Source organism: Phyllostomus hastatus, unplaced genomic scaffold (assembly GCF_019186645.2).
Source record: "Phyllostomus hastatus isolate PE091 unplaced genomic scaffold, TTU_PhHast_1.1 phas_contig_34, whole genome shotgun sequence".
NCBI lineage: Eukaryota > Metazoa > Chordata > Mammalia > Chiroptera > Phyllostomidae > Phyllostomus > Phyllostomus hastatus.
The window spans coordinates 67,251,261-67,266,526 of record NW_025333857.1 but is presented as its reverse complement, the minus strand read 5'-3'; the positions used below and the strand labels follow the sequence as shown (position 1 = coordinate 67,266,526).

The following is a 15,266-nucleotide window of genomic DNA, read 5'->3' as shown; positions in this document are numbered from 1 at the left end:
ACAAGCTCACAGGCCGTGTTGATGCCGCTGGTCTGGGGACCGCGCTTCCTGACCTCATCCATCCCCGACCCAGATCAGGGTACGTACATGCATTCATCCCCACGCACCTCCGATCCTGCCACTTCTCTCCCTGAAACTCATCACACTCTTCTCGCCTCCTGCGCCGCCACACCCAAGCCCGTTTGTCTGCCGTTGCGGAGCCTGTCGGACCCAGACGCACGTGGGCTTTCAGCTCGTACTCCCACCCGCTTCCCCAGAAGGTCTACCGCCAAGGCCTGGCAACCCTGCTCCTTCCGCCTGCTCTGGGCCCCACCTCTAGACGCTGGCCTGGCCGCTTCCACCGCCCTCGGTCACTGTTCACGGACGGGGCTTGTCTTCCCTCCTTGGGCAAGTACTCCGGGGTAGGGGACGGTGAGCGCCTCACCCGTGTGTCCCAGGGCCCTGGGATGGGTAAGTGCTTGGGAAGTGGCCCATGAATGAATAAATAAATTATTGAAGGGATGCTTAACTAAAAATGGAAACTATTTTCTGAGAGAATCTGAGCACCTTCTCTGAATCTTCAACTTGACCTTGCTTTGTCTGCTTTCCTAGAGTGCTCATTTCTGGGAATATATACAGCTTATACAGAAGCATAAATTCTGGTTCCACCATTGATTTGTGTTGTTGGGCATGTAATCAGGTTCTCTGGGCCTCAGATTTCTACTCTGTAAAATGGGACCGGTTTCCACCCACCTCATAGAATTGTTACGAGGGACAGTTGTGGTGATACAGGTAAGTTGCTTGACACGATGCTTGAACTACATGTAGTAGGTTCCCAATAAATACTGGTGACTTTTGACAGTAGGCTTGCCAGGCAAAATAAAGATAGGTATTTTTTCCCCAAGAGGTATAATAAAAAATAATTCCATTTTATTTGAAAAACGGTGATAAATAGAACATTCGAGATTCCTCTGTTTTACTGAATCATGGATACACCAAATTCAATTTTTAAAATTACCCCAAAGGACTAGTAAGCTTGATTTATAGTTTCTTTACCAGCCACTTTTATTTTAAAAGCCTGACAGTTCCATTAAAATGCTATTAAGTAAAAACAGGATTTTGTAGTTATTTGTGATAACCTGGATCTCAATGTGATAAGTGAAATTATCTCCAGCAAAGGTACTATCTCTTGTTGTTCTACTTCCTCTTGTACATCAGCTGTATCTTGACTGCCTTCTTCCAGCTGAGTAAACCCGTTTCCCCCTGAATTTGTGGTTTTGAGTCCATGAAAAAGACGTGTGTGTGGCTTGGAAGGCCCTTTGCATCTTGAGGTTATCAACTGGGATCAGGAAGGAAGGGAAATTGGAGTCATCCTATTGGACGTACAGCACCCCTGGGAAGAAACGTGAAGGGCCGTCACGTAGAAGAGAAAGCAGACTCTTCATTCTCTGTGGCTCTGGGGCGGGGTGGGGTGCAGGCTGCGGACACTGCGGGGAGACAGCCTCTGACTTACACCGGGAAAACCTGAGTGGGTCCCTGGGGGTGGTTGGGTCCCCATCACCAGGGCAACCCAAGCTAAGGCCACCACCCCGGAGACGCTGCCGGGTGAATGACCCATGGGCACGGATGTCCCTGTCTATGTAGGATTAAGGTGTCTCCTCTAAAATGACATCGTTGTGAACATGTTCTGGAACTGGGGAGGGTCCCACAACGTTGCGGAGGTCATACCGCCGCTGAATTGTACACTTTAAAACAGTTAAACGTGGCGAATATGTGTGATGCGTGTTGGACCATAATGAAAGAAAATGGAGGCATCGCTGGACAGAATGACCTCCGACGCTGCTTCTGGTGGCGCCGTGTCGTTTCCGAGGGAGCGCGTCCCTCTGTTTGGGGCGAGCAGGCCTCGCAGACGCTCCCTCTCGCACGGAGGGGCGTGGCTAATTAAGTGATGGTTCAGGCGCAATACCGAGTATTACATGCCCGTGAGAAATCACGCTCCTGGAAACATATTTAGTGCTGCGGGAAATACTTGTAACGCGTAAGAAGAAGGATTTAACTGCGTGTCCTGTGATCCTAACTTTACAGATAAATCAGAACGTTAATACTGTTCATCCCTGACGTGTGGGATTACAAATGGCTTTGATTCCTTTGTGCATTTCTCAAGTTGTCCGCCGAGGGTGTGAATCACTGTTAGAATCTATAAAAACGATTTCGCGCAAACAATAAATAGCAGTGCTTAGGGTTTTGTAACGCCCGGCGCGAAGCGTGGTTTGCTGTTGAGTGATGGTGGCAAAGGGGAGCGAGCCCAGGTTAGAAGAATGGGTTTGTAACTTGGGGTCAGCCAGGCACCGGGGTGCTCCGCCTGCTGTGCCTCAGTTTCTCCATCTGAAACAGCGATATAGCGACAACGGTCTCCTTCCCGGGGTCGTGTGCGGAGCAGATGAGATAACACGGGCAAGACGGGTGTGTTGACTGAGGAGTCCTCTGAGCGCTTTTCCTGGTCGCCGAGTGTGTCCACACTGCACATTTCTAAATCTCAGCTGTAACAAAAACTTACAGAGTCGGTGATGGCCGCTTACCCAGTAATTTAAGAGCTAATTTCCAGTAACGGTGCTGCTTTCTTTCACTCAGCTTTTCCCCTGTAACCTTAGCAGGAAAACGTTTCCTTTCACCCGAGGAGGAGCCCGCTGACTTTTATTTACTGTCCCCACTTGACAGAGATGTGCGTAAAGTGGGGGGGGGGGGCTGCAGGGGGCCTGTGCCCCACCCTGGGAACACCGGCTCCTCCAGAGGAATTGAGCTGCTGGCGGGGGCAGAGGGCGTATTTGTTGCCCCAGAGCCATGTGCACCGTTGAATTTGAAAGGGGTTCTCCGCTCTGGTCTGCCCCCCTGTCCTTTCTTTGAGACCAGTGTCAAGACCCACTTAGAAGGAACTGTGGACAGAACTGACAGGACTTTGTAGTCACACGCAGGGGGTCTCTCCCTCAGAGGCTGGCTCCATGGACTGGGGTGAAGAGAAGACCCCTTCGGAGAGCTGTCAAGCACTCAAACATCCTTCCCATTTAAAGGAGCTTATGGGATACAAATGGTCCTAACCTTGGGTTTTTATCTGAGGCTTACCTTGCTATTAAAAGCAAACTTCCCCAACTCGACAGATTCGATGAAACATTTCCCAAGGGCCTGCCTAATACATGCCAGGTCCTATAGAAGTGGAGTCGAATAAGATGTGGTCCTGGCCTTGAAGGAGCTCACAAAATGGAGGTATTGGCATGTAAATAACTTCAGCGCACCTAGACGAGGGAACCGAGGAGCACGTCCACGGAACAGGAGTGGGACGTGGGAGAGAGTCATCAGCGCGGTGAGCAGGCATCCGAGCTGCCTCTGCAAGTGGACCGGAAGTGTGGCCGGCAGCCAGGGTCAGGGAAGGCCTTAAAGGCCGAGGAAAGCAGGTACCAAGAGAGCAGGACGGTGCAACTTGGAGCCGATGGCGTGCTTGAAAGTGGGAGCACCAGGGACAAGGCCATTTAATAGAGAAAAGAGTAGAAAATGGCCTTGGCACTGCGCTCAGTACCATGAGATGTGCCTCTAGTTCTCCTGCATCGGTTAATCAGTTGGGCAGTATTTGCTGTCCATGTTCAGTGTGCCCAGGACTCTGTCTTTGGAATGGGCACACACAAGGGGGAAAGGGTTGCACCTGGCCACAGCTCAGCTCTGGGCAGGACAGGAGGCAGGGGAGCGAGAGGAGGGGCAAGAGCAGAGAGAGACGCGCTGAGTGTAGAAGGGAGCTGGGTGTCCAGTGAGCGCCGAGTGTCTGGTCCCAGGCCAGGCCGAGGGGCAGCAGGGTGGGGCAGCAGGGAGGGCTCAGGGCCTTATAGGGGATAGTGTGTCTAGGGCAGCGACAGGAAATGAGGAAGGGTGGGGAAGACATCGGGAACAGCCCTGAATGCCAGAATGAAGAGTGTGGCTGCATTGTGTGGGCTCCCGGGGGTCACCAAAGAGCTGTAGCAAGTGGGCGACCCGGCCAGGTTTGCTTTAAAAGGGGGCACCGTGGCTGCCGTGTGCAGGATGGAGCTGTGGTTGGCAAAGGCTGGAGGCAGGAGGCTCTGTTACCACAGTTCAGGTGAGAGTCCAGGTAGGAGAGAGAGGAGCTGGTGTCAGGGGACACTAAGGAGGTAAAACTGGCTGTGGTGGTGTACGGGGAGGAGGTAGCATTTATTCTAATGCCTCCTGCTTGGGTAACTGGCGGATGTCACACTCAAGGAGACAGGGAATGAGGATTTGGCGTGAGGGGCAGTGGTCACTCCAGGTGGAGGGAGGTGCCTGCAGGTAGGTGGACACGTGGGTGTGGAGGTGAGAAGAACATTCCAGGACAAAGCTGGATATGTGAGCGTTACTCGCTGTGAATTTTCTCGAATACCAGAATTTCAGAATAAAACACCCGGACTAAGGAATCACAGCACTAGAATCATTTTTTTGTATGAGTTCCAAATAAGAAAATAGTTCAGCCAGAAACGTGACTGCGCCCGTTTCTAGAATTGCAGAGATGCAGCATCTTTGCAAATTGTTCGTTGAGCTGTGCCGATGGCTTCTTGCCAGCCCTGAAGGAGATTTTTATATTTCTTAATTATTCAATTACTACCCATAAGTAGGAGTTTAAAATCAAACCCAGGCTGCGCCATGAGCGAGTATTCCCTTGAATCGTGAGTACAGTCAAGGAACTGTCCGTGTTGGGCAGCCAGGATCGCAGAACGGGGGAAGCATATATTTCTTGTCCTGGCTCTGTCTTGGGTTCCGGTCCTGCCTTTTGCTGTGAGCGTGGGCAGGTCCCTGCTCTGAGGTCAGATTTCCTCTCTGTACAATAAAAATGGTGACAATACCCACCTCCCGAGGTTGCTGTAAATCTCAAGGAAAGGAAAATATGCAAGAGAAATTGCTCTCTGTCTGCTGCTGCAAAGCTCGCGCCCGTTGTGGGTCCAATCATTAATTCCTTGTGTGCTTCAGGTCTCAGCAGCTGGAGAAGCCAGAAGCTGGAAAGGAAGATCCTTCTGACAGTGATCTGGCCATCGCCTCTGATGGCAACCCCAACCCCGAAGCCCACCTGCCCTCCATCTGCCTCAAGCAGGTGTTCCCCAAGTACGCGAAGCAATTCAACTACCTGCGCCTGGTGGACAGGATGGCCAATTTGTTTATCCGGTTCCTGGGAATCAAGGGAACAATGAAGTTGGGACCAACAGGCTTCCGTACCTTCATAAGGTCAGTGAGCCCCGTCCCTCCAGCTTGGGCTTTGGGCAGGGTAGGGCCTGGCCCCACCTCTGGCTGGTCCGATCTGTCTGACCGCTCCCGGCAGGGGTCTGTCAGCGTCCCCTCTGGGGTGGGATTGGCCCAGCGTCTTGTTTGTTGAATGAATTCATGAATGTTTTGAGTGTGGCAGCATTCACAACCTTATGCTGTGGTTAAAAACAGTTCTGTGCTACCTTGAACTAGGTCCTTAAACCACCCATAAATAATTAGCCCACGGGCTCAGACAGACCTGTGCTTCACACGCCCGGCGAGCGTCCGCCCAGCGGCACGTGGCTGAGCGCGGCGCGTTTATGAAGCCGCCGCAGAGAAACGAGGCACATCATTCCAGGGTGTCAGCTTCAGGAGGGAAAAGTTAAATAATTCATCGGATAAATAATTTAATATGTTTGCTCTACTATAAAAAATAACAAGCTTCTATTATAGAGTATAATACAAATTTTGCATGATTTGAAAGATAAAACATAAGGTTTTTTGCTGAAACCTACAAAATAAGCCATTGCCACTTGATCTCCTGAGATTATCTGCTCCTTGTCTCTACCTCTGGGGCACCTGGCACAGTCCAGGAGCACTTACCAACACTGGCTGTGTGACCCTGGGCAAGTTCAGGACGCCGCAGAACCTCGGTGGTCCTGTACGACGGGGGGAAGCTGCCTGTGCCCCGGGGTACTGTGATGTACGCCTCCAAGAACCTATCTGCCCGCATTTTATGTCATTGTTGTTTTTCTTACTGTTGGCTTTAATATTTCTACCATGCGCCCAAAAGACACACTCTTTGTGGTTTGTTCACTAAAGCAAATAATTAGAAGTCTGGAATCAGAAACCATTTTTTGTCACACTTTTCTCTAAGTGTGTTTTATAAACTCCAGCTACAGCCCTCGGATATTTCTGATAGGTTGGTAAACAAGAGTATCAGCAGGAGTTTTTGCCTTTTCAGTAACCCTGAAGTAGCACTTGCCTGGTGATTGTGAGAAGGACTTTGTGTGCTTTTCAGGGGCGACAGCAAAGCTCAGGGGAGGAGCACAGGCTTTGGGGTCTGGCTGCAAAGCCAAGGGCATCACTGTGTGGCTTTGGGCAAGTCCCCTGTCTTCTCTGAGTCTCAGGCTTCCCTCATCTATGAAGTGGGAATAACCCCCTTGCCTTGCAGGGTTGTGATGAGGTTGGGCTGTAACATAGCACAGACCACCTGGCTCAGTGCCTGGTTTGGGAGAGCTGTTTGTTAAATGGGAGTTTGATGGTTATTATTCCCATCAGGCTGTGGAGATGTTCAAGAAAGACAACAGACACGTGTTGTTATTTCCCTGAGAATACCACTGCCCTCTGACTCATTTAGGAGTTGCATTTGTATAGTAATAGATATCCACCTATAACTAGTTTCCGATAGTGCAATTAGTTTTTGTCATACAACAGGAAGTTTGGCAATGGGGGTGCTAGGGCTGGTTAATGACTCCACAAAGTGATCAGCACCCCACTTTCTTTCTTTCTGCTCATCCCTCCTAAGCATGAGCTTCCAGCTTCAGAGTTGCGTTGTGGTCACGGTCAAGTTCCAGGCAGGAAGGAGGAAGAAGGGAGGAAGAGCAAAAGTCCTCTGCTAAGCAAATTAGACCCTTTAAAAAGCTTTCCAGAGGCTGTGTTCAATGACCTCCATTTCTGTCTATCTCCTTGGCCTCCACTATCTGCATGGGATGCTGGGAAATAGGATTTTCTAACTGCATATACCACTGCCCCAATATAATGAAGAGGAGGAGAAAAGTAGGTAGATATTCTCTGTCCCTTTGGGACTACTGTGGCTTGGGACATGGGGAACAGCTCTGTGACCGAGGCCCCAGGTCATGAGGGCCCCCGAGGCACCGTGGCAGTGCACAGGGTCCCAGGGGAATGGTGAGGGGGAGCCGTCTTCTCTCAGCATCACACGTCCAGGGGCTGGGACCTTCCAGAGCCAAGGCAGGAGCTTCCCGCGCCCTTCCCACTGCCTGCACCATTGCACAGAAGAGTCCATCCAGGGCACACAAGAGTGAGGGATGGCTGGGCCTCATGGGGACCACGGTCTGGGTGCTGCAGGGGAGCCTGACCCTGGGACACCTGCTCCGTCTCAACCTCGTGTGGGAAAAGACTGTGTCTGGTCTGACCCAGCAACTTCTCCTGAGCACCCAGTAGCCGCCGAGCAATCCGAGATGAATAATGGCACCCCACCTGCCCTCAGGGGACTCTCAGCCTAACAGGCAGCTCATGGGGAACAAAAAATTAAATGCAGTCCTTTGGCAGAGTCATGGGGTAGCAGACAGAATAGGGGACTCTTTGTCTGCAGGGTGGAATCAAGGCAGCCCCCGGACAGAGGAGGCAGGGTTTGGACTGTTGTAAGCCTCCTCGCCTGGCACTGAAGGTGGGGCCACCAGTCGGGCGGCGGGAGGGTGGGGGGATGGCTTTCAGGAGTGTGCCTCGTGTCCAGAGGTTAGAGAAGATCTGTCATCCAGACTAACTCGACAGTGGAAACCGAAATGCTTCCTTTTTACTTCTGATAAAATCTACTTCAGTGTGAGGGAGGGAGATGAGGAAAACTAGTATACCTTAAGAATCATGGTCTCGGGAACTTCTAGGAGCAGGCAGGAAGCCATTGCAGACGCCACGGTGGGGGTCTGCGCGGTGGGGGGGGGGGGCGGCGGCGCACGTGCTGGGGAAGGAAAGACCCCGCTGTGCTAGTAGCCCCAGCGCTTTTGATTTTTCAAGAGAAACTGGAACTACTGAGGTTTTCTGTAAAACCTCAATACATGTATATCAGTGTTGGCCATTCTGGAAGAAATTTTTAAACCCTTTGTGGGTTCAATCAAAGCGCGAATGCCCACGGAGACCGCCAGCGTGTGAGGAGCCAAGGCGCGCGTGGAGAGGGAGGGCCACGGGTGTTCACGCCCCGCCCTGGAAAGAACCCTGAATCGGGAACGGCGCTGGCGAGAGGATTCCTAAACTGCGCTCAGACGGGAACTGGGCGATGTCAGAAATATCGCCAACAAATCTGTCTCTACCGTGATCGACCTTAAGCTCTTCCATCCCTTTGTTCTCTGTAATTAAGTGCGTTTTGCACGAAACACTGATTTTGTGATGTTCGAGACGATTAGGTCCCGCCGCCGCCGTCGTTCCCGGTCCGTGTCGGCGGGAGCGACGGTGGCCGTGAGGAGGGAGCACAATGTCTTCAGGCAGCCGAGCAGACGGACTCAGACAGCGAGCCCCTCCCCCGACACAGACGCCACCAGCAACTGTCCTGAGTAATTAAAATGCAGGAAGACATGGAGAAAACGCCGCACAGCCGTTAGCAGGCTTTTCCTTTTTAAAATGTTCCCAGAGATCCCAGGAGCAACTTAATCGTAAAAGACGGTACTCTGCTTTTAGATTTACCTGAGTCTGTTCAATCTCGCCAGCTAAATTTAACAGCAGGCGTTTTCTCCTGCTAACAGCTCTTCTCTCTCCTTTGCGCTCGGTTTAAATTTTGCTTCGTTATGAATTAATAATATTTATGCCATATGCTGAGTTGAACCGAGTGCCCTTCTCTGCCGCGCTGCTCAGGAGACAGACGCTGGCTGCTCGGGCCCTCCTCCCGGGGCCGCCCCGCGCACGGCAGAGGTCGAACTTGGCTTTCATCTCTACCACCCACCCACTCTCTCTCCCCAAGTTCCTCGAAGAGAACTGGAGGGGACAACACAGCACACATTCCGGTTGAGTTTGTTTCCAGTGGCCATCTCTCATGGGGCGCTGCACAGATCGGCAGTTTCGGGAGTGAATTATGCTAATGCCAGCCCGGCCGTATTCTATTTTCCTCGTCCACCAAGAAACGAGAAGTAATGAACTGTCGCTCCGTCCAGACCTAACTCCGCCTAACCAGCTTTTCGTGTCGTGTCCTCGGGAGGCGCGTAACAGTAGCACATATTACCATGAATTAAGTGCCTCTTTTCTCCATCTCTTTATTATTATTATTTCACAGTAATTGCTGGGGCGTGGAGACTTCTCCATCTCTGGGAAACAGAAACGATCTGATTCCTCAGTGTGACAGCTTTCTCGGAGGGAAACGCGGTTTTGTTAACTGCCTGCCCCTGGACTACTAATGCGGAGGGGCGTCCTGTGGAACGCGCTAAGAACGCGGTCTCCAAGGGCATCCTGCGTCGGGATCTGACGTCAGTGCGCACGCGCTGCGTTCTCCAGCCCCGAAGCCCGAAAACCAGGCCGCTCGCCACAGCAAGCTGATTCCTAGGAAGCGGAGGCAGCCACTCCGCACCCCGAGCACTCGGGCTGCAGGTGGGGCGTTGCCCCTTGGAGACCCTGCTCACCACCCGCTTTGTGGCCTCTGAGCCTCGTCTCCTTTTAACCTGGAGAACAGTTTTTCTCTTTTTCCTTTTTACTCCCTTCTGCCTTTTTTTCTCACAAGGAGATGCTAATATGTCACATCATTGGTAGCTGTGGGGGGTTTTATTCTCTTAAGAGGCAACATCGTGTGTTAGAATGTTCTGGAATGGAAGCTAAGGGGCCTTGCCTCTCCTCTGTCATTAACTCCTCCGTGACTGTGGGAATCCCCCTCTTCCGTGATGACCTCTTTCTGGCACTACTGTCAGTGCTTGGGAGGTCATGGCCTTTAAAATAATGTTCACATCATAACCTGGAGCTTTCTTTTCCCCTTCCTTGGATGTTTAAGGGGTGGTTTGTTTGTCTGTTTGTTTGTTTTTGAACAAATATTGGTCATTTGTTAACTTTCACCTGATGGACACCTCTCCAGGAAAAATAGGCTCCTTGTCTGTGCAGAGAAGGATGGACACAAAGAAATTCTATAAATAGGATTTCATGGAGTGGGAAAAGTTGGCGCCTAGATTTCCCGTGAGACGCCAGTAGTCGTTGACAGGAAATGGGGATGATAGTCTCGAATCTCTCTATACTCAGGGTCCTAGTGAACTTGAGTGATTTGTGATTCTCTCCCCATCACGCGTGACCAAATTCCTTTGATTACAAAAACAAAACGGAACAAAAACATTTCTTCAAACTGGTTCTGCGTCCTGGAGGAAGGCTGGGAGCTGCTACCTGTCCCTTCCCCACAGGTACCAGGCACTAAGCTCATCCTTAAACTAGTTTCACACGGTGAGCAGCCTGACTCCTGCTGTAGGAATGAGGGAACTGAGATGCAGAGCGCTTCAGTGACCTGCTCAAGGTCACACGGCAAACTCAAGGTCCCAGCTCATGTGTGTTGGACTCGGGCTCCACAGCGCATTTCTTCTGTGTACATTTCTAGCCTGTTAGTTTTTTCTTAGGAATGTTTCTGGCTTCTCGTGTTAGCATATTGCTTGGGCTTCTCTTCTACCGAAGAATCTATCCTTTAGTTGTTTGAAGAACTGCATCTCAGGACACAAGGGGAAACTGTTTTCAATGGTTAAGAGCTATCAAGGCTTCACGTTTTTTACCCCAGGCTCTGAGATCACTTCCACTTCTGAGAGCGGTACCCAAGGCCCAGGACACCGCCTCCGTGGAGTGGACACAAATTCTGCATTGAGTGGATGGGTGGGTGACAGTTCATTCCCTTTCCGAGTCTCTCAACATTGCTTGATGACCACAGGGACACACGTGGGAGAACCTGTATCCCAGCGACCCGGTCCTCTTCCCCCACCTTCTGTCCCAACCCTTCCCCACAGGGTTCTCCAGAGACTCCAGCTTTCCTGCACCCCTGCTGAGACTTTGTGTCTTGAATCCCAGGTTCCTCCTGGGGCCCTGGGCTGGGCCCCCTCCCAACTTCTCCCCAAAGCTCCCAAGTCCACTCTCCTCCAAGGCAGAACCGAATGCGAATCCCAGCTGTGAAATTTCGGGCAAGTCCTGTCCCTTCTCCTGAGTCTCAGCTTAGCCATCAGTGAAGTGGAACTCAGAACACCGCCCTCGCAGAGTGGTCATAAAGATCCAGGGCACTGCATGGGCAGGAAAGGGCCTGGCTTGCAGATGGTGCCCCCCCAAATGCCTACAGAGTCCAAGCCCTTCTGCAGCATCTCCTGCCTGCCGCAGCCCGCGAGATCCCTCCCGTCCCGGCAGCAGATGTTGCGATTGGCTGGACTTGCGGGCGTCGCGAGGGAGGATGCATTTCCTTGGAAAAGGGATAAATGGAGAATTCTTTCAGGTAAATTACGGCTCCTGCTAACAGTCTGACACTTCCATTTTCTACCTGTCAGGAAAAAAATAACTATATACCAGTGGTCAGCTCAGCCTCGCTCTTTGTGCTCTATTAACCTGCAGAGCCAGGCGGCGGAGCTCCCGTCCTGCGCAGGAGCAGGAGCCCGGAGGACACTGATATGATAATTGGAGGAAACCGTGGCCGTTCCTGACAAAGCTTTGGGAATGAGCCGGGCAGGTTGCTGGAAGGCCTTGGGAGCCACGGAAGCCCCGCCCCGGCAGAGCCCAATAGAGATAGCCATCTCGGTGACAGGGGACATGAAAAGCTCTGTGTCCACTGACATGTTGTTACTGGGGCTCAATAACTGTGCGCTGATGTGCTTTGAAGTCTGCCATGGTGACTTGTGATTGAAATATGGGGCCAGCCCAGGAGGAAGCAGGATGTGAATGGATGGCTTCAGAAATGTGTGTGGGGCGGGAAGAAAGGGAGGCGGGGGGGGGGGGGGGCCAGCGAACGTGCCGGCATATAAGGAGCACCGGCTGTGTCCAGGCACCATGCCGGCAGGCTTCCAACCGCCCTTGTTTGGGGCGTGCATGGATTTGGAGAGGGGCCTCTGAAATGCCCAAATCCTGCTTGCCAATCAATCCCTGGCCTGTCGGGTTCCTCGGGGAGCTAGTCACACAAGGGAGGATGACAAATGGGAAATCAAAGAACCACTTTATCATTAGCTGGGCCGATGGATGTGCACACGTTTGGAAAGTTGAAAGCAACATTGAATGTAGTTCAGTCAAATGGACAGCTGGCCCAGGGGTCTAGCTGTCAGGATTTTCAGGGCAGATACAGCCAGTGCTGGGACTGGCCTCACGGCGCAATCCTGTGCGCTGGGCAGAGCGCGAGCCCTGGCATACAGACATTGACTGGCGAGCAGCATTTCTCCAGAACGGACAGGGCCACTCACCTGGAGGTCGCCTCAGCCAGCCTCTGATGGGCTGAGATGGCGCCAGTTCTGGGAGAGGAGAAGGAGAGAAAGGGGGAGAGAGACCAAGAAGGGAACCAGCAGTTGCTAGGAACCAGCCAGGTGCCAGGCACCATGCTGGCCCCTCACCTCATTTTCATAACTGCCATGTGGGAGGGCATTATCTTCATTTAGGGACCAGCAAATAAAGGCCCGGAGGTTTAAGTAGACTGCCCGGAGTTGCAGGAGCTCAGTCCTGGTCTGTCGCATGCCCAAATCTTGCTCTTTTCAGTATGCCAGACCGCCTCCCCACATTTCCAGACCCCATCCCTCCGAAAAAAATACAAGCGGGGAGGAGGAGCGTTCTAAACACCCTGCTGTGACTCAGACAGGGCACGCCACCGCTGACATCGGACTGAAAGCTGGCCATCGCGGTCTCTCTGCCCCCAAACCAGGGGCACCCCCAAAACTCAGAAGCCTGTGCCTCCCTCCTCCTGTCCTTTCCAGGTGACTGCCCTAAAGTCAGGAATGAGCACTGAGCCCCCACCCCACCCCACCCCCAGCACTGCTGCCTCAGCCCACGCAAAGGGGTGTGGGGAGCCCGTGCCACTCTGCTCTGAGAGTCTTGGGCTTGCTGTGGCTGATTCAGGCCTCCATTAAAATCTTGAGGTGACAGACAGATGGGCGAAGTGCAGAGGCCTCAAGCCCCAGTCTGCAGATTTGGCCCTAGGACCCTCCTGGTGCGCATTTCCAGGGGGAGTCCCTCTGCACAGCAGCGACGCTGTCAGTGGGTCCCAGCAATGCGCTGCTGTCAGCGGGTCATCTGAGCGTGTGACCGTCAGCTGCCCGGATGCTGGCAGGAGAACACAGCCCTGCAGGTCCAGCTGGTCTCCTTCTCCAGAGACCAGTGGAGGTGAAGGTGCAGGCAGTTCCCCCTCCGCGCAGACCGAGCCTGCACTGGCTGTGCAGGGACAGGCCAGCACACGTGACTGTAGGGACGATCGCCTGTTTTGTAGGTGGGGAAGCTGAGGCTCAGGAAGGGGAAATTGTTTAACCAGGGCCATCTGGCTTCCAAGTGGAGGAGCCAGGTTTGACTCAAGACTTGCCCTCCTAAAGTCCTTGCTCTCTGCAGCCCATTAAAGCCCTGATTAGGGCCCTGGCTGGCATAGGTCAGTGGATTGAGCACGGGCTGCGAACCAAAGCATCGCAGGTTCGATGCCCAGTCAGGGCACATGCCTGGGTTGTAGGCCACGGCCCCCAGCAACCACACATTGATGTTTCTCTCTCTCTCTCTTTCTTTCTCCCTCCCTTCCCTCTCTAAAAATTAGTAAATAAAATCTTTTTTTAAAAGCCCAATTAGCCTAGCTGCAGGAGCCCACATGGTCTAACCTCAAGTCACAGTACATTTCCAGCCTCCCCTGCCATGCACCCTTTATTAGTTCCGGCTCTGGGAAGGCGGGGCCTGTCAGGCAGGGAGCGCAGCCCAGGCACAGGCATGGAGGCGAGAGGGACGAGGACCAGTTTGGTGCCATGGTGACGTGTGCCTTCCCGTCTCTGGCAGGAATTGCAAGCTGAGCAGCAGCAGCCTGTCCATGGCCGCCGTGGACATCCTGTACATCGACATCACAAGGAGATGGAACTCCATGACCCTGGACCAGCGGGATTCAGGTACCCGGTGACTGATCTCCGCCGTGCCCCGTGGGAGTTCAGACAGGGGTGGGCAGGACATTTCCTGTTCCTTATCTTTCAGGGTCAGGGTGGGGGGAGGAGGAAGCGTATCCTCCCGGCTTGAGGGATTGAGCTGAATTTGAGGTCAGGGACCCTGTCTGCCACAAGGTTGTGCCCACCCACATTCTGACTCCCCCATTAGAATCCCTCGTTCTTGCCTAAGGCTTTTTGATTCCATCCACATGGGGAGTGCTCCGTTACCCATTCGTTCGCTCATCCCTCGGCCAGCACATACACTGAGCACAGGCCATGGTGCTGGCCAGGCCCTGGACAGACTGGAGTGAAGAGCGCGTGTTCTCGCCTTGAAAACACTCGCTGTCGAGTGGGAGGCAGATGAGAACACAACGCGGGCGGAGTGGGGTCTGTGCTAGGAGGAGGGGAGCGCAGAGAGGCTCTCGGGGGCCCAGAGGGGCCCCACAGGAGTCGTCCTGGAGGACCGGGGATGCGATAGCCCGTGCACCGGGCTGGAAAGACCCCGCTCCGGCAGGGATGCCGCCTGGTCTCGGCACGGACAGCTGCGAAAGGCTCCGGGAACCCCAAGCAGCTTAGGTGGGCTGGAGCAAGAAGGGAGGACGAAGGGGCTGAGGTGGGGTTGCAGGGGCTGCCGAGGCCTTGAAGGCCACACAGAAGTTTGCTCCTGATCCTCCAGGCTCCATGGGGTTAAGGCTTCAGTTAGAAAGATCCACCTTTAGGTGGACGAGTTTCTGATCTTTTTCCTCACAAAGGGCATTTTTCTACAAAGTCACCATAACCGTACCTGACATGTGTACGGCTCCTCACAAAATTACCCAGCACTTTCATGCACATGCCCTCATTAGACGTCCCCGTGCCGTAGGCATGGCCAGCCTCATTTCACAGGTGAGTGAACTGCAGCACGGGTCACCTGGCACCTGGGTTTCCTCCCAAAGGGACTCAGAGAGGAGGGGGCACCCAGGGGAGCAACTTTCTCCCGAGATTTGGTGGAGAGGACATGAAATCGGAAGCTGGGAGATCCAGGTTAGAACCGATGGTGCCTTTTGTAGGATGTAAACTTGAAAAGCCTTTTCGCCTCCTAATCTCCATGTCCGGTTCCGTAAATGGTGCCAACAGCCCCTGCTCTGCAGGACGCCTGAGGCCTCCCGGGTCCATGGGCGTGGAAACCTAAGGAGCCCTCAGCGGCAGTACCAGGCAGTTAAT

The 15,266-nt window shown here is 53.1% G+C and overlaps 1 protein-coding gene across 1 annotated transcript in view; it reads left to right on the top strand.

The window, feature by feature from the left end:
* Positions 1-15,266, top strand: part of TTLL11 (tubulin tyrosine ligase like 11) — a 188,754-nt gene that overhangs the window by 141,818 nt on the left and 31,670 nt on the right. The window contains exons 7-8 of the mRNA XM_045840022.1: positions 4,981-5,232; positions 13,924-14,030. Of these exons, the coding sequence (XP_045695978.1) occupies positions 4,981-5,232; positions 13,924-14,030 (359 nt within the window). The remainder of the gene's footprint in view (positions 1-4,980; positions 5,233-13,923; positions 14,031-15,266) is intronic.